The sequence below is a fragment of the Argopecten irradians genome, chromosome 9, assembly GCF_041381155.1.
Source record: "Argopecten irradians isolate NY chromosome 9, Ai_NY, whole genome shotgun sequence".
Lineage (NCBI taxonomy): Eukaryota > Metazoa > Mollusca > Bivalvia > Pectinida > Pectinidae > Argopecten > Argopecten irradians.
This window is the reverse complement of record NC_091142.1, coordinates 7,556,085-7,579,970: the sequence shown is the minus strand read 5'-3', so window position 1 is coordinate 7,579,970 and position 23,886 is coordinate 7,556,085. Positions and strand designations below refer to the sequence as shown.

The following is a 23,886-nucleotide window of genomic DNA, read 5'->3' as shown; positions in this document are numbered from 1 at the left end:
TTAAACTTGAAATAAAGGAACAGTTAAACTTAAAGTTTTGGGTTAGAGAGGAGCATATCTCCCCGATACCAATTAATTTGTGCGGAGGTCGGAGAAGTGTCAGTTTTGAAAGACTGTTGTTTGACTATGGTAAGGAAACTGAATGAGAGGGATGCTGATCAAGGGAAGCAACTCTTTCACCTGATCTCTGTTTTTTTAGCAATTAATTTCATTTAAAAATGTTGTGAGTGGAATTTTTTGGCCAAAAAGTCAAAATAAACACGACAGTTCACAAATTAAGTGCATTTTATATCCTTGTGATAAAAGAACCTGGATTATTCTGCAGGTGCAAATGGTAGAAAATTAAATTTCACTCATTTTTTTTTTTTTTTTTTTTTTTTTGAAAAAGCGTATATCTCCATTGTAATGAAAATGATGATGTTTCCATAGGTTTATAAAGAGTGAACCAGAAATATGCATAGCGTGTTCATAATTACATCAGTTACCTAGGTCTAACAGTTAAAACATGTTTCTGGTTGAACTGTTAATTATTATTTTCCTATAATATGAATGTATTAGGTAAATAACAATTGATGAGAGGCGCTCATAAATCTAGCTTAACACATATTTGGAATATAATTAACATGAAAACATTTTATGTTTTGGATATAAAGAAGTAAAATGGTTTGCTTTTCTTGTTGCTACCATGTACTTTGTGCATTGCAACTGGAGTGATGAGAAAAACTAGTTGTGTTATCGAACGCACCGACCAAATCAGCAATGGCCTTCACCTTCATGACTTCCGTTGATGCGAACTGCGCATGTGTATGTTGTACTTTCCCGGATCAACGCATGCGCATATGTAATGGCCGACATTTTGCGCCAACTTTCTGCTTTCTGAAGAAGATATATTCAAGAATTTCCTTTTTATTCCACAAAAAACGGGTTTGATGCAAATTTCTTGATAAAGAGTGTTTAGAAAATATATTTTTCAATATGAATATATATATTATGTAAATGTCTCTAATGAATTTTGTCCTTAAATCGATTGTAATTTAGCCATATTCTCTCGGTCGCCGAGAAAAGAAGAATGGTTTTCGAGTAAAATATTCGGTTTACTCCAATATCGTGCTAGTAGCAGATATCAATAACACTTCATCATGACTACGGTCGAATATGACTTAGATACATCTGGCGGATTGATGGAGGTGAGTTATTTGATGTGATGATACGTATTTTGTCGATGATTAAGTTTTGTAGCATGGTCGATTTTGGTGAACAAACCGAAGAACGAGTAAAAACTGTCATGGCTGCTGTTTAGCCGCAATCTAAACATAGTAACGCATTTAAGTAATTTGTCCATATTTCACTACTATGAGTCTTTAATGAATGCAACATTCATTGGTGTTTGACCCTGGTAATTGTAAATCCCTTACAAAAGTTGATTCTTATGGATGTACAATTTTCGCAAGTTTTGGTCTCCCTTTTTTGTCTACCTCTAAAACTGTCTTATGAAGTTAACAACAGTCTGCAATATAAGGTGTGCGTCATGTTTGTTAAATTCTTGGTGAAACATAACTTCACTATTGAATGACAAATATTTACACATTTCATATACAAAAGAACTGATTATTTTTCCCAAATTCATATGGCCATGAAATATTTTGTGTTGTAGCAAATCCAGAAGCTGGTGTCACCGCCCATCAGTGAGGAAGCTCTTCGTAGACAAAAACGTAGAGATCGTGAATACCGCCGTCCTGGACGGGCTATAAACCACGACTGTTGTGACAGCTGTAAAGAAGGCGGAGACTTGCTTTGTTGTGACCGTTGTCCAGCAGCCTTCCATCTTCAATGCCAGTAAGGATGTTAAAAATTTGAGCATCATTTGTTATCAATATTGTGCACTAACCACTTACGTGTCAGTCTTATTCCTTTCAGCCAAATGAAATGTTTAGTGGGGAATCTGCAGATTTGTCTTAGAGACATCTTGAATGAAGTATCTTGAAAACTTTTCACCTATGTGTCCGTGAAAATTTTTCAAGATTTTTTTCAAGTATTTTCATAGCTACTATTGTAGCAGAAACGATATTGCACTTCTGATGACTTTTTGGAAAGATTCCCCTTTGCTTCATGATGTAGCTTTTGAACAGCGGACGTAAGATTTCTGACAGATAGTTGTCTGCAGAGCTACAATTCTATCTAATTGACCATAGTGTTGAAAATAATACAATTGATATGTATCAACTACATTTGTAAATATATTCGAGATGCTCCACCACCGACAGTGCATAAATGATATTCATCATTTGAGCAATAATTGGTGTTTAATCTTATATAATTTTTTATATATATCTCTAATTAACACAAAAAATAATATGAAATAATGTATTTTGGTGCATGCGCAATCTGTACTTATAGGATACAGTGCCATGGAATTTTTTCGGGATGCAATTTATTATTTTTCATAATTTTAACGTGAAATAAAATAAGAAGCTCAAACATTTCAATGGTGGTAATGGTGTAAAATAAGTAACTTTTGTAACTGAAGAAAACTTGATAAATTGCCTACTCCTGTTTTTGATAGAGAAAAAATACCACTTGTCAGCGGCGGAGCACCTTTAATATCCAACATTTCTAACATAAACTGATCATTTATTTTCCCACCTTCATGTCTGAATTATGTTTGTAAACACATATCAATGGCTCAGTCACATCTCCAAAGCATCACACTTGGCTGACATGATAGTTTTCATTAGAAAGTCTCGTGCTCCAAACAACGGCAAGTTTACCATATATATACATGTTTCTAATGAATTTAGCCCTTAAATCAATTGTAATTGATCCATATTCATAAAACCATGCAGCAATGCATTTACTGGGTCTTAAATGTGTTTAGAGAATTATACCAGTATTGTTGATTGATGGAGCAAATCAGCTTGATTATATTTCAGAAACTAGCCTAATGCCATCTTGTTTATATTCAACGTCATGCAAATTTTTGAATCATTTCAACATTATACATGTAGTTACAAGCATTTGTCAAACATCGGAATCGAATGAAAACGAAACGGATAGATGGCTTCATAATATTGGAAAGGAAAATAAATACAACTTAATGGTTTTGTTTTAGTTACAGGATGTTTTAATTACGGTATTTGACCCAATAATCGCCCAGGGCGCTTTAAAAAAGTGATAAAAATGAAAAGGTGCTAATAAGTCAAAATTATTGCAAATTTATACCGTTTTATGTAGTTTTGGTCCTTATTTATGCCTGGGAAATTGAAATTGAGGCCTCAAAAAGGGGGAGGGGCGCTTATTGGGTCGAATACGCTTATTGGGTCGAATACGGTATATCTAATTACTGAAATTATGATAATAAGAAAAAATATCTTTAAAAACCGCTACAGGTAGACTGTAACAGGGTACAATATGTTTTTGTGGTGCATTGCAATACCCCAATATACTTGTTAACTGTTGAAGCCCTATTAGGCCAAAAAAAAAGGGAAAAAAATGTCTGTTTAGGGTTACATAGGCAAAAAAATAGGGTCAGTCGGTCGGGAGGATTTTTTTAGTGTCTTTCACTCTAAAATGATGGCCGGAACTGGAGTCTGAGATCAAAATCCTGACTTAATTTTTTTTCGTAATAGAGTGGGGAAAAAATTAGGGTCGGGGGTAAAAAAAAATAGGGTCAGTCGGGTAACCCTAAACAGACATTTTTTTTTTTGCCTCAGTAGATGGTGTTATTCTAGCTGTAGAAAAGAAGTTTTATCTTTGTCATCAGTATTTCATCAGATAATGCATTTGAATTTTATATCAAGACATCAGTTAATCAGATTGCTTGATCATGTCAATCCTTGCAGGTTTGACTAATGTTAAGTTGCAGAAAAATTATACAGTATTTGCTGTAATTAGCACCCAGGGTGCTTAAAAATTGTTACAAAGTGGGAGGGGGGATATAATGGAGCCTAAATTAAGTTATGGACATAAAAAAAATCTCCAAAAAAGTCAGCTGCATACCATTTATTCTGACACATTAATCTTGTCATAATAAACATGCATATGCCTTCTTTTCTTTGATTCAAGTAAAGTCAGCTGCATACTATAAGTATTTCTTTACTTAGTGTCACTAGGCCCCTGAAGTAACCTGAACATCACTAGACCCCTGGAGTAGCCTCAATGTCACTAGGCCCCTGAAGTAGCCTCAATGTCACTAGGCCCCTGAAGTAACTTCAATGTCACAAGGCCCCTAAAGTAACCTCAATGTCACTAGACCCCGGAAGTAACCTCAATGTCACTAGGCCCCTAAAGTAACCTCAATATCACTAGTCCCCTAAAGTTGCTTGATGTCACTAGACCCCTAAAGTAACCTCAATGTCACTAGGTCCCTAAAGTAACCTCAATGTCACTAGGCCCCTAAAGTAACCTCAATGTCACTAGAACCCTAAATAAGTCCCAATGTCACTAGATCCCTGAAGTAACCTGAATATCACTAGGTCCCTAAAGTAGCCTCAATGTTACTAGACCCCTAAATAAGTCCCAATGCCACTAGACCCCTGAAGTAACCTGAATATCATTAGGTCCCTAAAGTAGCCTCAATGTTACTAGACCCCTATAATGGCCTTAATGCATGGCAGGGCTTTTTCTGAAGGCTTTTTGGTGCCATGAATGGGAGAGCCCATCAAAATTATTTCATATTTTAGCCATTTTACCAAAATTGCAGTTTACTGACCATGAAAAAATTGTTCCAAATCTCAGATTTTTTTTTTCCAAAATGAGAAAAATTTAAGGTCCTATTCCAAACCAGTGAAAAAAATGTCCTGCACAGATAAATCCTAATAATAAGGAATAAGGAAGTGTACACAATATTTATCTAGACACCTAACCTAGAAATTATATGCAAATCAAGTTTATATAATAACTAAGTTAAATATTAAAATTTTGGCTGTCAATATATTGAAGCTTTGATTAAATGACGACTTTAAAAAGATTTCATATGAAATTATCACAAATGTAAGATACTTTTTATCACAAAACTACAACAACCTAGCTACATTCCAATGAAAATGTGTTATTAATAAAAATAATTTTGTCATGACATAATCAATTTCTAGCCAATGAAATGCACTCAGGCAGACATCGCACAATTTGAAAAAAATGGTCGGACATTGGGACTGGCAAGGACTGTGAGTAACCCGGACCGAACAAGATTTTGCCGGACCAAACATTAGTGTGAATTTTTTAAGTAAAGATAATTTCCTGCTATTAGTATCCAGGCAGCTGTTTTCATGATTATCTAATGAAGTTTACATTTTTGCCAGGTTCGGTACCTGCGTAATACTTCAGAGATGCCATTTTTACCGACTTCCGGTTCTCAATAATTGCCGGACAGTCAGTCCGGACCGGATTTTAAAATAGGCGGTGCGAGTCAAATTTTGCCGGACATGTCCGTCGGACCGGCAAATTTCGCAATGTCTGACTCAAGGTTATGTTACACTAGTAACATCCAAATATTATAATTTACCCTTAACTTCAAAGAAAAAGAAAACTTTTAACACAAATATTATAATTTACCCTTAACTTCAAAGAAAAAGAAAAACTTTTAACACAAACATTATAATTTACCCTTAACTTCAAAGAAAAAGAAAAACTTTTAACATAAATATTACAATTTACCCTTAACTTCAAAGAAAAAGAAAAACTTTTAACACAAATATTATAATTTACCCTTAACTTCAAAGAAAAAGAAAAACTTTTAGCACAAATATTATAATTTACCCTTAACTTCAAAGAAAAACTTTTAACACATTCAAGATGGTTTCCTTAACCTATTCTAGCTAATAACTAGGCTGTAAGATGTTTGTAGGATAGAGAAAGGAATGCTGTTGTACATGTGTAGCTCTGTTCCCACAGCTTAATCAGCATGTATCTCTGAGTTTCAAATTTTAATCCCATGTAGGACTGTTTTTAAGTACTGACTACAAGTTGATGGTTTATCCCTAGGTACTCTGGCTTTCTTTACCATCTAAACCATTCACACCTTAAAGTGATCTTCTACAACTAAGAAATAATGACAACCTGCATCTATGTCATGATATGGGTGGGTGAAATAGAAGCGGGAGTGTTGAGGTAGAGAAATTTATGGAAGATTTTTTAGGGCATTAAACCTTTGCTGTTAATTAAAGGAATGATTTTTAGGTCATCTGACATGAAGGGTCAGGATGACCTATAGTCATGTTTCGTCCGTCGTTGTCCGCTGTGCGCCATGCATTAACATTTCACATTTTGAACTTCTTCAAGTTCTACCGGTGTGATTTGGCTGAAACTTGCATGAAATGATCCTGACATGGTCCCGACAAAGTGTTGTTATTTTTCGGGTCGATCCGAAATCCAAGATGGCCCCACAGCTGCCATCTTGAAAACACATTTTGAACTTCTCAAGTTCTACCGGTGCGATTTGGCTGAAACTTGCATGGAATGATCCTGTCAAGGTCCCGACAAAGTGTTGTTATTTGTCAAGTTGATCCAAAATCCAATTTCTTTTCAATTCTTTTCAAGTATTACCAGTGCTATTTGGCTGAAACTTGCATGAAATGATCCTGATAAGATCTTAACTAAGTGTTATTACATCTCTGGTTGATCCCAAATCAAAGATGGCAATTAACCATGACACTACATACATCTAATTAATTTCCTATATGATAATTGTCAAGGTAGTCAGATGACCGCCCTTGGGCCTCTTGTTATTTTTTGTTGTGTACTTGTGTGTAAACTGCATTTGTTGCACAGATATTTTAACATGACGCGCATCAATGTTCCAATAAAATAAATAAGAATTTTCAACTTTATACGATCGCGACTGATGTAACAGTCGGTCAAATGATGAAATTCCGGAACAGCTGGCTCCAATTTGGCGGGAAATATTGTCAAGTTCATAAAGTACACAAAATATAGTTCGACAATAACACTATCATTTTCATTCTTTTGATGCAATATATCTCAAATAATTTATTTTCTGAAATATAATTTAAGATATTCATTACATTCAAATTGTTTAATTGAAGATCTAAAAAATACAGAAACAATATAAGCAAAGTCAGTGTTCCGGTGTATGTATTCATGAGCGACAACCGACTGCTTTTACACAAGTGTACATGATTTCACAGTTGGTAAGGTTACATAGCATAGAAAAAAGGAAATGTAAATATAGGGCATAAAATAAAAACAAACAAATCAACAGTTCCCATAGAAGTGGCAAAGGTGTTAAGTAAAGAGTTCAGAAAATTACAGTATATTGGCCAGTTGCTACCTTAGTTAATTTAACGACACCATCACATTAACTCATTCACCCTTGAACAAACTCTTGAACTCGTCTCACTCTATGTTTAGAACAGTTCATTATTAGATTTTAGGGGTGAATGAGTTACTTACAATAATATTTCACTGAAAATCAATGTTGGCTTCTTTCAATTTTCCTACAGAAAGTATCTACATGTAAGACTAATTTTGTGTCTTTTCAGTGATCCTCCCTTAGAGGAAGACGACATTCCACCTGGAGAGTGGATATGCCATAGGTGTAGGGTGGCTCCTACCATAGATGTAAGTGAAAATCAAGTTTTGTTAAAACCTGGTTAACTTAAGTTCAGTATAGATTTTCTGAAATAAAGTTTCATGACTAAAAAAAAAACACCAACAAATCTGCAGATAAAAGTAATCAAAAGATAAAGTTTTATGCCCAAAAAAGTCTTTTTCAACCTCTTCCATGATAACTGTTTAATTCTTCAAGCTGACATTGCAATGTAAATCATACAATTGAGATTAAAATTAAAATAAAGAAGTTCCACATTTCAAAAACTGTTCACTTTCTCCTGTTGTGTCCAAGGAAAAGGCAGCAATATTTTGCTGAGTTGATTTCTAAAGGCACTGTAGTAGCCCTGTAACTATTTGTGGTGTTCCTCCAGTCAAAGGATGATGACACAGCCTCCACAAAAAGTAGCAGCAGCAGTACAAACGGCCGTGTGGGGCCGGGTCGACCCCCAAAGACACAGTCTCTTCCCATGGCCCCTACCTTACCCCCGTTTGAGGAGATGGACTTTGATAAGGAAGATCTACAAAACCCTCTAAGGACCTTGGCCAAGGCAGCTAAGCTTATGAACCCCGTACAGTTTGAACTTCCTAAAGATATTGCCTGTACTACATCATTACCAGGTTAGTAGTAACAAATATAAGTGTGCATGGGCCTGAGACCCAAGTATTTAATTTTTTTTGGCCTAATTGAAAGGATAAAAAATTTGTAAACTACCATAAAGCCAGTTGTTTTCCTTGGTTAAAGATTTAGTGATTTTGACTCTATGGCGAGATTTTCACAAATTAATAATTTGCAATTCATGAGATTAGATCTAATAATAGTACATTCCTCTGAATATCGCAGTTGTGTCTGATGATTGGGAACATAATATTAAGAGGATTTTTCACTGTGCATGTCTATATATAACTAAATTTTATCTTATAATTTCTTTTAGTGTGCACATTGATGTTGAAATATGAAGTATGGAATGAAGGGGGTGAGGGAGGGGGATAAGGCATCAGTTGTATGCATATTGGTAAATTTTGAAGCTTAAATAAATTTTTCCTGGCGATTGGCACAGGCTCCAGTAAACGTAAATGGTGGGGTCGAGATAGAAGCTCACAGAAAAAGCTGGCTCATGAGCTGGATAATGGAATGGTACCTCTCCCTGCTAAAGTCTGCTTTTACTGCAGTAGGTAAGTATAAGATTGTGGTGTGAGGATAAAGGGCACGGAATCGGAAAGTTAAGGTAGATCTTAGAAAATGTGCAATGCACTTCCCATCATTTTCTGACCTAAGAGCTCTGACAAAGCCACTAGATTGGTATTCTGTGATTCATATTACAGAGTTAACTCCCTTGCAGGTAGGTTTCTATTGTGACGTCATTATGGATTTTCACATTAAGTTAGTATGACGTTATGCTTGCTAACAAATGACTTGACAACCAATATCTACCTGCAAGGGCAGATAACCCTGTAATATACAAATACAGAATTAACTGACAACTGTCCAACTGGCGACACGTTCAGTGACAGATATTAAGTGGTTTTCATTTTGTCTTCTATGATTGTGGAACTGTTGGAGAAAAGTTAAATCAGTTTAAAATCAGAGAAATCAGATAAAAAATGATTTATGTCTGTGGGTAGAATTGTAAAATGTTTTTGTCTAAATGGCCAGATAAATATTGAACATTAGGATGATGATTTTACTTGTTCAGCTGTAAGGCATTATTTGTGTTTGTAGGAGCTGTCGAGTTGGCCCATTGTTACAATGCGACTTTTGCCCGCTGGTGTATCATATGGACTGTCTCAACCCTCCACTGACATCTCTACCCACCGGTCGATGGATGTGTTCAAACCACCCAGAACATATCTCGGTAAGTACCAGGGATGTGATTCTTCCTCTGTTTAACAATACTTATGAGAAACAAATCCTATCAGTTGTGATTTGAAACAGCATAAAATGACACTTTTAAACACCACAGGAAGGGGTCATTTAGAAAAAAAGAGATTTCCTCCTTCTGCTCGTAGGTTCTATCACAGTTTTGTCTCTGGCTTGCTACTATTTGTTATTCCCCTCTTCACTGTATACTGTAGAACATTCTTTCGCGGTTTGGAGTTTTGGTATAATTTTGTGGAAATACAATCTGATTATAATACAGATCCTTATTATCACTCCGTTTGATAAGAGGACCTGAGAAAATCCCATTAGGGGTCATGTCCAGGTGACCTTTGAAAATGGCCAATCAAATTGCTACTTGCAAAATTTTGACAGTGAATTTCAGGGGATGAAATTGTTTGAAAAATCTGTCGGAATTATTTTGGTTTACGTAGTCATCTCGCCCAATGAGCACAACAAAGCTTATTGTGTATGTTTTCTGCGACGAAATATTGTTTTCAATTGATATAGCTAGGTGTAGAAAAAGGATTTGGTATGAATTCCACATGGTATAAAGGTCATCTGGACGTGACCCCCTATGGGATTTTGTCAGATCCTCTATTTAACGGAGTGGTTATAAGGATTTGTATTTTAATCAGATTGGTGGAAATAATTCTTTGTGGTTTGTTGTTAAAACAATAGTGACTATGTTATCTAAAACAAAATTTGTTGTTATATATGTGGTCCAACAACAACTACGTAAACAACGAAAATTTCTACAGAAGGAATATTTTGTGTCCTGCAGTATTATCTGTCTAGTTTATAGCCTGTAACACATTATCTAAGTATGTAACTTGTCTGAACAATTGTTTTACAGGACCAGAAGTTATTACAGTCAGTCAGTTTATCAGAGAGGGTGAAATTGTGGGACTCGTTTAGCGGTCACATTAACCAGCATAGTATCAAAGTCAACTTCCTTAATAAGATTCACAGACAAAGTCCGCCATTCAGGATAAAATTACGACACCCTCGCCGAAAATCCATTGCTGTAAGTATCCAACTGTGGCCCTTAATGGTTAATTTGCTTTCTAGGTAACAAAAGTTTCTCTATTTCTATAAAATGAAAGAAATAGCGAGTTTTTTAAACTAAAGCTTCAAAGTGTTTGGTTTTTGAAGTACAACAGGTATCTTTTTTTGAAGTAAAACAGGTATCAATTCTGAATTGAAACTGACTTAGAAGAAATGGTATACACCAAATAAGTTTCCATTGCTCTGTGAAAAAAAGAATTGTTGAAACTCAGAAACTAGAATCTCTGTTGTATTCCTGTTGAAACTCCAAAGAGAAGAAGGTAGACTTTTCAAAAGAGAAGTACATCATAGATGTAAACATATGAGACGTTTTGTAATCAAATTTACATTGAGATGAACTTTTAATGGAGTTGACAAAAATTTAATTTACCAGAAGCCATTAAATTCTAATGGAGTTTTAATTAATTTGACAAATCTTTTTAATTGATTTGACAAATCTTTTTAATGGAGTTTTGATTTACTTGACAAATGTGTAGATACCAGAAGCCATTAAACATCACTACAGAAACCCACCCCCTTTACTGCCACGGGTGACGGAGAGCTTATCCCAGGAAGCTCCCCTCACCATGGAGGGTAAACCAACAGCCACTCTGGAGGAACAGGAAGAAGTGAGTATAGACTCTTGAAAAAGACTAAAAAATATCCAAGTATTTTTCAAATTATAGATTTTTGTTTCATACTTTACGTCTAATGACAAAGTATTCAAGGAGTTCTCTACCCTTGTGTGGTAGGTATTGGTACAGGTTTGACTGTAGTTGTTTAGTTCGAATTTAACTCATTCACCCCTGAAATTCTGAAATGGAATGATCTAGTCTTTGATTTAGAAGAGGCTAAATATGTCTACAGGTGTGAATGAGTTAATAAGAAAATTCTTTGTTTTGAGTGCTGATATTATTGACTTTTGTAGTGGCTGACAGCAGTGGTTTCCTTGCAAACAAGTATAGCAAAACACCTGGCACAGCAACAGATCCAAAAATCATCTGATGGCAGTTCTCGTCTCAGTGAAACGTCAAAACCAGAAAAACCTACAGCCTCAGTTCAACCTGTGGTTCAGCGCGACTCATCTGAACAAGAAACTTCGTCATCAGTAGCACAGTCCTGTGATATAGACAAGTTATCTGCCCTTGATGGTGATAGGACTTTATTAAATGGCCCCGTCCCTCAGGACGGTGTATCTAACGGACCTTTAGATGTAAATAAAGGGGGCGCCATCTCATTGTTGAACCCCCCTGGTTTCTCGTCGAGTGTAGGATCTGGTTCCAATTCTTCATCACTTAATGGAGATGTAGAAATGACAGACGTTTCCAATGTAAAAACATCCGAGTCTCCATCTGTGATCAAATCTCGTAGTAACAGTACAGACAGTCCGAGTATTGTGCGTGTCAACTGGTCGTCAGGGGACAAACAGGGTGCAACCGTAACCACGGCGACAGGCGTGACAACTCCGTCAGGGAAGAATATCGTCATTAGTGCTATAAATAAATCCAATAATACGGTAGTGACTAAAGTGTTGGCGCCGAACAGTCAGAGCGCGAAACTAGCAGCAAACAATATGGCAGCAAAAAATCTGGGTGGTAGTAACCCGACGTCTATACTCTCTCCACAAGTCACAGGCAAGCAGATGGCTAAAGTGACCGGTATGACCATCGGCAAGACCACCACAACAGCATCAGGCAGCACCGCAAAGGTCATCACTGTGTCAGCTCCATCAGGTAAGGTCAAGGTCGTTAGTGTTAGAGCAAGTTCAAGTTCACTGATATTGAAAAAACCAAGGTCTTAAATGTCACAACAATGTCAATTTGAAGTCAAATATTTGAATGTCGACGCAATCCTTGGAACTTTGAATTTAATTTTGAAACCATTGTATAGTTCTGCGTCTTTTGTAAATATGTTTTTACCTTTTCCATGAAAGACTGAAGGGCTGCATATAACGTCGCCGCCGATGTCTACTCCCAATGTGTCGTTCAAATGTAGCTGGAGGTATTTTTGTTTGTCACACATTTCTTATAGTTGTTGTTGCTAATTAAATTCTGTAAACTAGATTTCAACAGTCCCTGTAAGACTTTAAGGCTATAGAAAGAAGAAGAAAAAGAGAAACATATAGTCAATTTTGAATGCTTGTAAATTGTTTTAAAATTATACATTTTGTGTTGCAGGTAAAGTGAGCACAGCTAATTCTCATGGATCTTCCAATGCAATTGTATCTCTGAATAACTCACTACAGCAATGTGTGGAGGGGGCTGGAGGTAAGGCAATAATTAATACAAGATGTGTATATGTCATAGCTGGTTGTTTATGATGTAGGGACAATATTTCACGATTACTGTTGAAATATTTGATCTAAAAGACGGATTAATTCAATAAACGCTTACTGTCAGATAAGAAATTCAGATTTGTTTAAAATTAGATTTTCATGTAAATTGCAACTTTACAGCACACTGAAATAACTGGTTATCCCTAGAAAAGTGATCATATTGATCGGGTGGCCTTAATTTACACAGAGGTGGTTTCTAAGTCAGATTTTGCCATATTCTGAAGTTGGAATTACAAAATATTTCTAATCAAGCAAAATTTTCAAGTTACGCAAGTTTGAGTTAATCAAATCAAAGTCAAATCAAACAAGGTTTAATATGAGTTAATATGGTTAAGATATTGATATTTCTTGTGATATGTTGATGGAAAACATTAATTTTCCACAGATAACGAACTCAGTAAGCTGGACGAGCGCCTCATACAGATCCTGGCCTGGCAGAGACTGCAGCAGCTGATGCCTCACAAACAGCAGTCAACAGCGTCTAAAAAGGGAGTGTTAAACGGTCTACTCACACAGCAAGGTAAACACCACTGAAGACACATTTAGGCTCTTCTAAATCAAAGACTAGACCAGTCCATTATGAAATTTCAGGGGTGATGCAGTAACATGGCCTGTAGGACACATGGATTTTATAGGTTCTTCTGAAAAATTAATATTTAAAAGGTCAGCAGTGTCATGAATCCATGCTACATTATCATGCGCATGCCTTTATATTTTCTGAGTTTTGGTTAGATAATTCCTTTAGTTCTTCTCAGGGTCATTATCTTAAACCATTAGAATTTGTCAGTTTACTTTCATGACCTTCTGACAAGGTATAACAATAAAAGTTGTTTGTCTAAGTCACCCATTCACATTGTACTTTATGGTAGGTATGTTTTGACCTTCATAATTCAGTGTTATAAAAAACCTGTATAATACGGTATCCTGGCTAATAATTCAGTGTTATAAAAACCTGTATAATCCAGTATCCTGGCTAATAATTCAGTGTTATAAAAACCTGTATAATACGGTATCCTGGCTAATAATTCAGTGTTATAAAAACCTGTATAATCCGGTATCCTGGCTAATAATTCAGTGTTATAAAAACCTGTATAATCCGGTATCCTGGCAATAACGACCAAATATGCTCAACTGGTTTAAACAAGTTATACTGTATAGGAGATGTTTGTTGATATTTTGTGAATTTTGTTGATGTGTTTTGTGAATGTTCGATTCCTAAGGTGACACTTGTATAGTTTAAATTGTGTATTTTCTCCTGCTGCTTGAAAATAATTGACTGAAAATTTATTTCGTGATGTTTCATTCCTAAGGTGCGGGTGAGATCAAGGCGCGTGCAGTGTTATGCCCCCTTACAGGGAAAGGCCAGCCGATTCCAATGTCTTATAGGACCCTGAATATTGGGACAGGTAAAGCAACAGCGTTATCCTAGGAACATCGTTTTATTATGTTCTTTCTCTATTCAAATCTTAATTGTTGTCGTCAATTACAGAGATATCAAAAGGATATATGGTCAAACCTGTCTATAAAGGCCTGATTGACCAAGACAAAATGATCTTTATAGCCAAGTGGTCTGTATACACAGGTTAAATTGTGTTATAATTGGCCATTTGGGAACCTGATAAAGTGGTGTTATTAAGCAGGTGGTCTTTATACAGAGGTGGTCGCTAAGGCAGATTTGACAGTATATTAATTATTGCACTTAGCATTGTGTTGAAAGTTTTATTTAAGAAATTTTGAAAAGTTTAAAAAAAATCGACATATGTTTTAGAAATTAATGATATTGATTTTTATGCTTTGAAGAGCTAAAAAATATCTGGTTTCAATAGATATGTATGTAAGTTTATTTATTTACTAAGCGACCTTGTGTCATAGTACAATAATGTTTATTTATTTACTAAACAACCTTGTGTTAAAGTACGATATTGTTTAAATGTTTGTTGGTTGCAGGGGCTGATATGGATGTGTGTTTATCCCAGTTTGGTCACTGTAATTTCATCTCACCAAAACATGCCTATATATTCTACGATGAGGTGAGTGGAAATGTTGTAGCTTAGGTCCAAAACAATTTAATTACTTGGTTTTCAGGCCAAGGCATTTATATTTGTGCCACAGCATTTCAAATTTTATCGCAAAAACAGTTGCACTAAAATCGTTTTGAATAAATAAATAAACTCCCTCCGGGACAAGTGGCTTGAGAACCATTTAATAGATTTTTGTGGCTTTAATGAAACAAAAACACAGCTATCCAGAATAGAGGGGAAAAAATTCAAATTTATTTTTTAGGTCATCTGACCCGAAGGGTCAGGATGACCTATAGTCGTCATGTTTCGTCCGTCATCGTGCGCCGTCCACCATGCGCCGTCCGCCGTTCGTTAACTTTTCACATTTTGAACTTCTTCTCAAGTTCTACTGGTGCGATTTGGCTGAAACTTGCATGAAATGATCCTGACATGGTCCCGACAAAGTGTTGTTATTTTTCGGGTCGATCCGAAATCCAAGATGGCCGCCACAGCCGCCATCTTGAAAACACATTTTGAACTTCTTCTCAAGTTCTACCGGTGGGATTTAACTAAAACTTGCATGAAATGATCCTGACATGGTCCCGACAAAGTGTTGTTATTTTTCGGGTCGATCCGAAATCCAAGATGGCCGCCACAGCCGCCATCTTGAAAACACATTTTGAACTTCTTCTCAAGTTCTACCGGTGGGATTTAACTAAAACTTGCATGAAATGATCCTGACATGGTCCAAACAAAGTGTTGTTATTACTCGGGTCGATCCAAAATCCAAGATGGCCGCCACAGCCGCCATCTTGAAAACACATTTTGAACTTCTTTTCAAGTTCTACCGGTGCGATTTAACTGAAACATGCATGAAATGATCCTGACATGGTCCCGACAAAGTGTGTTTTTTTTTCGGGTCGATCCGAAATCAAAGATGGCCACCACAGCCGCCATCTTGAAAACTTATTTTGAACTTCTTCTCAAGTTCTATCAGTGCGATTTGGCTGAAACTTGCATGAAATGATCCTGACATGGTCCCGACAAAGTGTTGTTATTTTTTGGGTCGATCCGAAATCCAAGATGGCCGCCACAGCCTCCATCATGAAAACACATTATGAACTTCTTCTCAAGTTCTGCTGGTGCAATTTGGCTGAAACTTGCATGAAATGATCCTGACATAGTCCCAACAAAGTGTTGCTATTTTTGGGGTCGAACCGAAATCCAAGATGGCCGCCACAGCCGCCATCTTGAAAACACATTTTGAACTTCTTCTCAAGTTCTACTGGTGCGATTTGGCTGAAACTTGCATGAAATGATCCTGACATGGTCCCGACAAAGTGTTGTTATTTTTCGGGTCGATCCGAAATCCAAGATGGCCGCCACAGCCACCATCTTGAAAACACATTTTGAACTTCTTCTCAAGTTCTACCGGTGCAATTTGGCTGAAACTTGTATGAAATGATCTATCTGGCTACCATGACACTATATCTAATTAATTTCCTATATGTTAAGGCCCTTGGGCCTCTTGTTTTAATTTGCCGAATTGAGTCATCTTATCTGTTTATTATTGATTGTGTGTTGGTCTGCATTGTAAATATTGTTAAAGCCAGTTCTTTTCACCTTTTAGTCATTTTGAAATTATCTGATGACTTTTGGCAACTAATCCATAAAATACTGTGAGTTACTGAAAGATACAAAATGATATTACAGACCAAAACAGTCATTTGATTTTCAGTTCAAGGAGAAGGAACATCAAATTTTGTTGAAGCTGAAATTTGATTTAAGTTTAAAATTTTATTTTCAGACGACAAAGCATTACGAGTTGCTGAACTACAGTGAGCATGGCAGTACTGTTGACAATGTTCTATATTCCTGTGACTTCTCTGACAAGGTAGCTACTACACCTCAGCCCACCGCTGTGGTAGCAGCGGTCCGCAACATCATCAGCAAGAGGAAGGAGACGACGGAGGAACGCATGGAGGATAGGCCGACCATGTGTTCTAAAGTCACAGATAACGTAAGTACAGTACACAGTACCTATATACCAGGTACTGACCGTTGGTCGGTGGTTTTTCTCTGGGTGCTCCCGTTTATCTTCCTCTACCAATAAACCTGGCACAACCTGACATGACTTTGGCACTTAATACGACAATCAGCCCAAAGTAAACAAAATAGAACAGGCCGATCATATGTTTTAAAGTCACAATTAACCTAAGTTCTCTGCAGTCTGTATACAGTATGGGTTTATTTTGTGTCGTCCTATTACAAGCCAGGGTCATTTAAGGATGTAACAGGTTGGAAATTAAATGATAAATGACTGAACTATGGTCAATACGGGACTAAAATTGGGAAAATAAATGGTCTTGAAAATTTTACAAGACATGTAAAGAATTTAGATTTATTATAAAAAAGGCAAAAAAGTTTATATTGTATGTTAAGGGACTGTAAACTGTTAACATAATTTCCTTGAAAAATTTACTGAACATTTGCACATAAAAAGAATTTAGATTTATAATAAAAAAGGTGAAAAAAAAATTATATTGTATGATGTTGTATTTTAGGGAAAGAAGCCATGCAATTGTAAGGCCAGTAGTTCTAGTCTAATCGGCGGTAGTGGTGCCGGCTGGGAAGGCACGGCTATACTTCATCACGGCAGTTATATCAAGGTTGGCTGTCTACAGTTTGTGTTCAGCATTGTCGACCATGCCACTAATGTTCCAGGACAGGACCGACGTAAAGAACCCATGTCACTCCTCAAGTCTACGCTCAAAGCATCTGCTCCGTAGGTTACATCACATCTCCGACAGCCTCAGGGAACAGACGGCAATAAGGGCGTGTACATCTCCATAAACTGCCCTTATGTAGTAATACATCATGATTAACGTTGTTTGGACGAGTAATTCTCATTGACCTGCCATTATCACCATAGACTTTATAACGATGATGTTCCTCAATTTATCTGAATCCTCCATCAACCTCTACCATTATAAATGCCACTTAATCCCGAACTATCAGTGAATTGTGTGCAATACTGCCAGGAATATAAAGATTGAAGCATTTATAATCAAACCTTTTGAGTTGTTAAGAAGAGTGGCTTTGCAGGAATTTCTTGCATTCAACCCTGTGAACATTATACTATTAATTTGAAAATTATCATAATTTGACGTAATGACCTTGAATTTTATATTAAAGATTGCAATCCTAAACCTGCAAAAGATTCTGTAAATGTTTCATTTTATGGTTGTCTAAAATATAAAGTTCTATAGTTTGCAGATATCGAAGTTACCAACCAGATTTTTTAACATTCTACTGTATGAAAAACCGTTTTCTATTTGTTATATTTGTACATTATTACATGTATTATAGTTGTATAGTACCACGGAGGTCAGTCGTCATACAATGTGATAGAATTGTAAGATATGTTTTATATATTTATCGTGTGTCACAAATCAACTCATTCAAAATGATTCATATATTAGAGTCCTTCTTCACAGTTAGGATCTACCAGTCAGCAGAAAACGTAGATTAGAATAGACATATGAAGAATTTTTCTCCACTCATTAGTTTCTTACTTATTTTATTTCTGATCTCCCATATTGTTACTATTAAAAGATTTTTATCTAAGGTTAAAAGGTCGAAACTCCATGATTTCTATACAGTAAACCAGCTTTCTTTGCAGCTATTAAATTTCGCGATTTTCCATTTTAAAACAAGTACGCAAAGGTAATTATTCGCGAATTTAACAATTGAATGAAACTTCCTATCAGTATGGACGATGAAGATAATTATTTTGCAGAGAAAAAACTTTTGAGAATTTACTTAGATTGGAAAATTCACGAAAGTAAATCGCACGCGAATGAAAGTTTGTTTACGGTATTTGTTTTATTCAAAAGTTGTTATAGAAAATTGTGTTTCATTGTTTTAGTGTAGAGTTCCAGTGGTCATCTAAGTTGTATTTGTTTGATGATTAATACACATTTAAGTTTTACCAAATATTGTCATGCATTGCTGTATGAATTGCTTGGAGTTAGTATAATTTTTGCAACATTTCAATCAGAAACTTTAATAAGTTAAGAATTTCTGGAAGAAAATGAGCAGTCCACATGTCCTGGTGAAAAAGCTAAATCTTTTAGTACGACATGTTGCTTTTAGTGAAAAAAAGAAATAATAATTATGCATGGTAAATTATAACAGAATTATAACCCTAAAATTCTATTAAACATTGAATCCTTGAAGGCAGGGCTGTAGTTTATTGAATGACTGACAAGTTCTATTTCTAAATTAATGGCTCTCTCTGCACAAGTTAAAGTCTTAATGTGTTTGAAATCATTCACCCCTGAAGATACATTTAGACTCTTCTAAATCAAAGACTGGACTAGTCTATCATGAAATTTCAGGGGTGAAGGAGTGAAAATAAAGTTGATAAAGATGGAACTGATATAAATGAAGATAGTGAATGTTTACTTCACCTGATTATAAATACTTTAATCATGTGATGATCGGACACTCAGAGGAGTCATAGACCATTGTTTGTTTGTTTGTTTGTTACTGTGATGATGTTGGATGACTGTGCCAAATTTCTCGTATCTTGTAGTTACCAAAATAAATGTGGTTTTATGTCATAGACACCTTCAATACTATTAGGGCGGTGATCACACGATTCTTTTATAGAGAAAGCATAATACCTTGGTATGATGACACCCACAGAGAATATGTAAAAGAAAACTGTAGCTCAACAGTTTATTTTTAACCACTAGAACAGAGACTAGAGTTTTGAATTTGCTGGGTTGATATTAGGTTACAATGATCTGTTTTGCATATGGTACACATACAAATGTAGTTATATTCTCTAAAATTTCTTCAAATTTCCCCCAAAATGATGTAGAAATCCCTGAAGATTAATATTCGTTGTAAAGCTTTCAGAATTATGTGAATAAACAAATTATTGTTCTGATAAGGTTTGATCAAAGGTGCCTGGATGCATCTTCATATTCCAGGGGTTACTATCACTGTCATTATATCCAACCCTGGACTATGTCATAGTAAAAATGAAGGCTCTGTGTTTGACAACAAATGAACAAGTAGTTTGGTCCTTTGATGTACATGAAAAGAATCAAATAACCATACACTCTGCGTGTAATCTTCAAAGGTAATCTTTGCAGACCTGTGATGGGTCAGTTTTTTTCTCCTGAATGCTTTAGGTTTTACTATCAAATGTTCTAGCAGTGGATATACTGACAGTTATAGTAACCCCTAGAGTATCGAGGATGCTCTGGATTATATTTCACATGTTAATGCTATTTTCGAGGGTGGGATATTTTATGGCTTTGTCTGTGTGTACATATCTGTTTACTCTGTTGTCGTTAAGAAATTACTAATTATTTAGTAGCTTTATAAAGATTTTTAAAGGGTTATCTACAATCATGTTGTATGTATTTTCTGTTTGTTGCAAGTCACATGTCAATGATGCCTTTTTCTGGCAGCTTGACTTAATAGGTTCTGCTGAATTGTGTTGAAAAATGATTGTACTGTAATATTGTCTAGTGGATGAAAAATCAAATATCACCAATCATGAAATAATATATACTGTATAGCCAGCTGTTGTCATGGGGAGGATTTTTTCGCAATTTTATAGACCATCACTTTGGTTGTGAAATTTTGATCCATGAAATATTAAAAACCAGTTGAATTATAATACACTTCAGCATCAATAGCGAAATTTTGATTGGCTGAAATTTAACATTCTCATTTTAAGCCTAAATAGCGAACATTTTGACCTGTGAATGTAACCGGCTGTATGGTATAAACTAAATAGTTTAATGTTAGAGTTGCAATGAAAGACTAATTATACTTGTGGTTTATACATCACAATTTGCATTTAAAAAAAATCATGGTATAAACTGACTTTTGAGAGATTCTTTTTCTATATTGTGAATACTTTTTAAGTTTTATAGATTTTTTTTAAAGCCTTCTCCAGAGACCTTATGAGAGGTTCTTGTACATTTTCGAGATTTTGACCATTATATCAAGTGGACTGGAGGAAATGTAGTGAACAAATCATGTAGCCACGTCATCTCTCACATTCTTTTGTAAATACCACGCAATGTAAATAGATTTGATACTAGTTTATACTGGCTGCAAACTGTTACACATGTATAGTTACGTCAGTGTTACAAGGACTGTACTAGACCCTATGGATATTTTAGACTGTAAAACATGGTTACAATAAATGATATAAGAATTTTTCCACCGACTTTAAGTTATTGTGTTGACTTCACAACAGAAATGCACAATCAGCATAAGATCATCTAACAACCGGCTGCCAAGTGAGTCAACGAGACTTTTCCGGAACTTTTTGTTTAAAGTTTTTTTCTCAATCACCTGGCCCGAAGGGCCGGTGAGCTTATGTCATGGCGCGGCGTCCGTCGTCCGTCCCGTCCGTCCCGTCCGTCAACATTTCCTTTAAATCGCTACTAGTCATAGAGTTCTGCATGGATTGTAACCAAATTTGGCCACAAGCATCCTTGGGGGAGGGGGAACAGAACTTGTATAAATTTTGGCTCTGACCCCCCGGGGGCAGGAGGGGCGGGGCCCAATAGGGGAAATAGAGGTAAATCCTTTAAATCGCTACTTGTCCTAGAGTTCTGCATGGATTGTAACCAAATTTGGCCACAAACATCCTTGGGGGAAGGGGAACAGAACTTGTATAAAGTTTGGCTCTGACCCCCCGGGGGAAGGAGGGGCGGGGCCCAATAGGGGAAATAGAGGTAAATCCTATAAATCGCTACTTGTCCTAGAGTTCTGCATGGATTGTAATCAAGTTTGGCCACAAACATCCTTGGGGGAAGGGGAACAGAACTTGTATAAAGTTTGGCTCTGACCCGCCGGGGGCAGGAGGGGTGGGGCCAATAGGGGAAATAGAGGTAAATCCTTTAAATCGTTACTAGTCATAGAGTTCTGAATGGAATGTAACCAAATTTGGCCATAAACATCCTTGGGGGAAGGGGAACAGAACTTTTATAAATTTTGGCTCTGGTCCCCCGGGGGCAGGAGGGGCGGGGCCCAATAGGGGAAATAGAGGTAAATCCTTTAAATCACTACTTGTCATAGAGTTCTACATGGATTTTAACCAAATTTGGCCACAAACATCCTTGGGGAAAGGGGAACAGAACTTGTATAAATTTTGGCTCTGGCCCCCCGGGGGCTGGAGGGGTGGGGCCCAATAGGGGAAATAGAGGTAAATCCTTTAAGTCGTTACTAGTCATAGAGATAGTGGAATGTAACCAAATTTGGCCAGAAATATCCTTGGGAGAATAAGAACTGAGTTTGTATAAATTTTGGCACTGGTCCCGGGGGGCAGGAGAGGCGGGGTCCAATAGGGGAATTATAGGTAAATCCTATAAATCGCTACTTGTCCTAGAGTTCTGCACGTATTGTAACCAAATTTGGCCACAAACACCCTGGGTGGAAGGGGAACAGAACTTGTATAAATTTTTGCTCTGACACCCTGGGGGCAGGAGAGGTGGGGCCCAATAGAGGAAATAGAGGTAAATCCTTTAAATCGCTACTAGTCATAGAGTTCTGCATGGAATGTAACCAAATTTGGCCACAAACATCCTTGGGGGAAGGGGAACAGAACTTTTATAAATTTTGGCTTTGGCCCCTGGGGGCAGGACGGGTGGGGCCCAATAGGGGAAATAGAGGTAAATCCTATAAATCGCTACTTGTCCTAGAGTTTTGCTTGGATTGTGACCAAATTTGGCCATAAACATCCTTGGGGAAGGAGAACAGAACTTTGGGCTCTGACCCCCTGGGGGCAGGAGGGGTGGGGCCCAATAGGGGACTTAGAGGTAGATATTAAAATTCCTTCAGAAAAGAAACAATGAACCTGTATTCAGAACATTATTTGGCATTATAAACCAGGTGAGCGATACAGGCCCTCTGGGCCTCTTGTTTTGTTAATCATTGGTGCACAATTTTGTACATGTATTCTCACTTTACAATATATGGTACCAAATTATGCTTTCTTACTTTACTACTGGATATTGATATAAGAAGTCACCCCGAGATATTCACTAAATTTCAAAGTTTGGCACATCAGGATTGTTTGAATATTTTATAAAATACAAAAGAAATGTTCATTCTTTAAGTTGTTTTAACTGTCTGCTAAGGACGTGTCTGGTTTAGGAGATTCTGTCTACCTCTTTGCTTCAAGATTCTCAACCGCCGACAGAGCATAACGATACTCATCAATTTAACAATAATTGGTGTTTAATTAAGGAATAGTTGTTTATTTTGTTGAGGTTATGAGGGTATAATGATAATGGAGCATGTAACCCCGGTGAAGCCGAGTTACATAAAATTTACAAGGGCTCCATTATCATTATACCCTCATAACCTCAACAAAATAAACATCTATACCTTATATTTACAGTTTTTCAAGTAAATGGATATTATTTTTTTCTAGCGGCAGTTGCATATTTTTTATTAGCTCACCTGGCCCGAAGGGCCAGTGAGCTTATGTCATGGCGCGCCGTCCGTCAACATTTCCTTTAAATCGCTACTAGTCATAGAGTTCTGCATGGATTGTAACAAAATTTGGTCACAAGCATCCTTGGGGGAGGGGGAACAGAACTTGTATAAATTTTGGCTCTGACCCCCCGGGGGCAGGAGGGGCGGGGCCCAATAGGGGAAATAGAGGTAAATCCTTTAAATCGCTACTTGTCATAGAGTTCTGCATGTATTGTAACCAAATTTGGCCACAAACACCCTGGTTGGAAGGGGAACAGAACTTGTATAAATTTTTGCTCTGACACCCTGGGGGCAGGAGGGGCGGGGCCCAATAGGGGAAATAGAGGTAAATCCTTTAAATCGCTACTAGTCATAGAGTTCTACATGGATTGTATCCAAATTTGACCACAAACATCCTTGGGGGAAGGAGAACAGTACTTTGGCTCTGACCCCTTGGGGGCAAGAGGGGTGGGGCCCAATAGGGGACTTAGAGGTTAATATTAAAATTCCTTCAGAAAAGAAACAATGAACCTGTATTCAGAACATTA

At 36.7% G+C, this 23,886-nt stretch overlaps 1 protein-coding gene across 1 annotated transcript; it reads left to right on the top strand.

The window, feature by feature from the left end:
* The first annotated feature begins 625 nt into the window (after window positions 1-625).
* Window positions 626-21,072, top strand: LOC138331289 (PHD finger protein 12-like). The gene is made up of 15 exons (XM_069278811.1): window positions 626-1,187; window positions 1,655-1,836; window positions 7,497-7,575; window positions 7,938-8,184; window positions 8,625-8,739; window positions 9,287-9,419; window positions 10,299-10,469; window positions 10,987-11,118; window positions 11,418-12,222; window positions 12,667-12,756; window positions 13,210-13,344; window positions 14,135-14,230; window positions 14,772-14,854; window positions 16,632-16,844; window positions 17,389-21,072. Exons 1-15 carry the CDS (start codon window positions 1,140-1,142, stop codon window positions 17,611-17,613), a joined length of 2,754 nt encoding a protein of 917 aa, XP_069134912.1. The 5' UTR covers window positions 626-1,139; the 3' UTR covers window positions 17,614-21,072.
* Window positions 21,073-23,886: the final 2,814 nt, after the last annotated feature.

Bases quoted from the DNA above. Each gene is read 5' to 3' on its own strand.
- LOC138331289 (XM_069278811.1), top strand. From the start codon at position 1,140: ATGACTACGGTCGAATATGACTTAGATACATCTGGCGGATTGATGGAG. The intron at 10,470-10,986 runs GTAAGTATCCAA...ACAAATGTGTAG, and splicing joins CTCGCCGAAAATCCATTGCT to ATACCAGAAGCCATTAAACA. The intron at 16,845-17,388 runs GTAAGTACAGTA...GTTGTATTTTAG, and splicing joins GTTCTAAAGTCACAGATAAC to GGAAAGAAGCCATGCAATTG.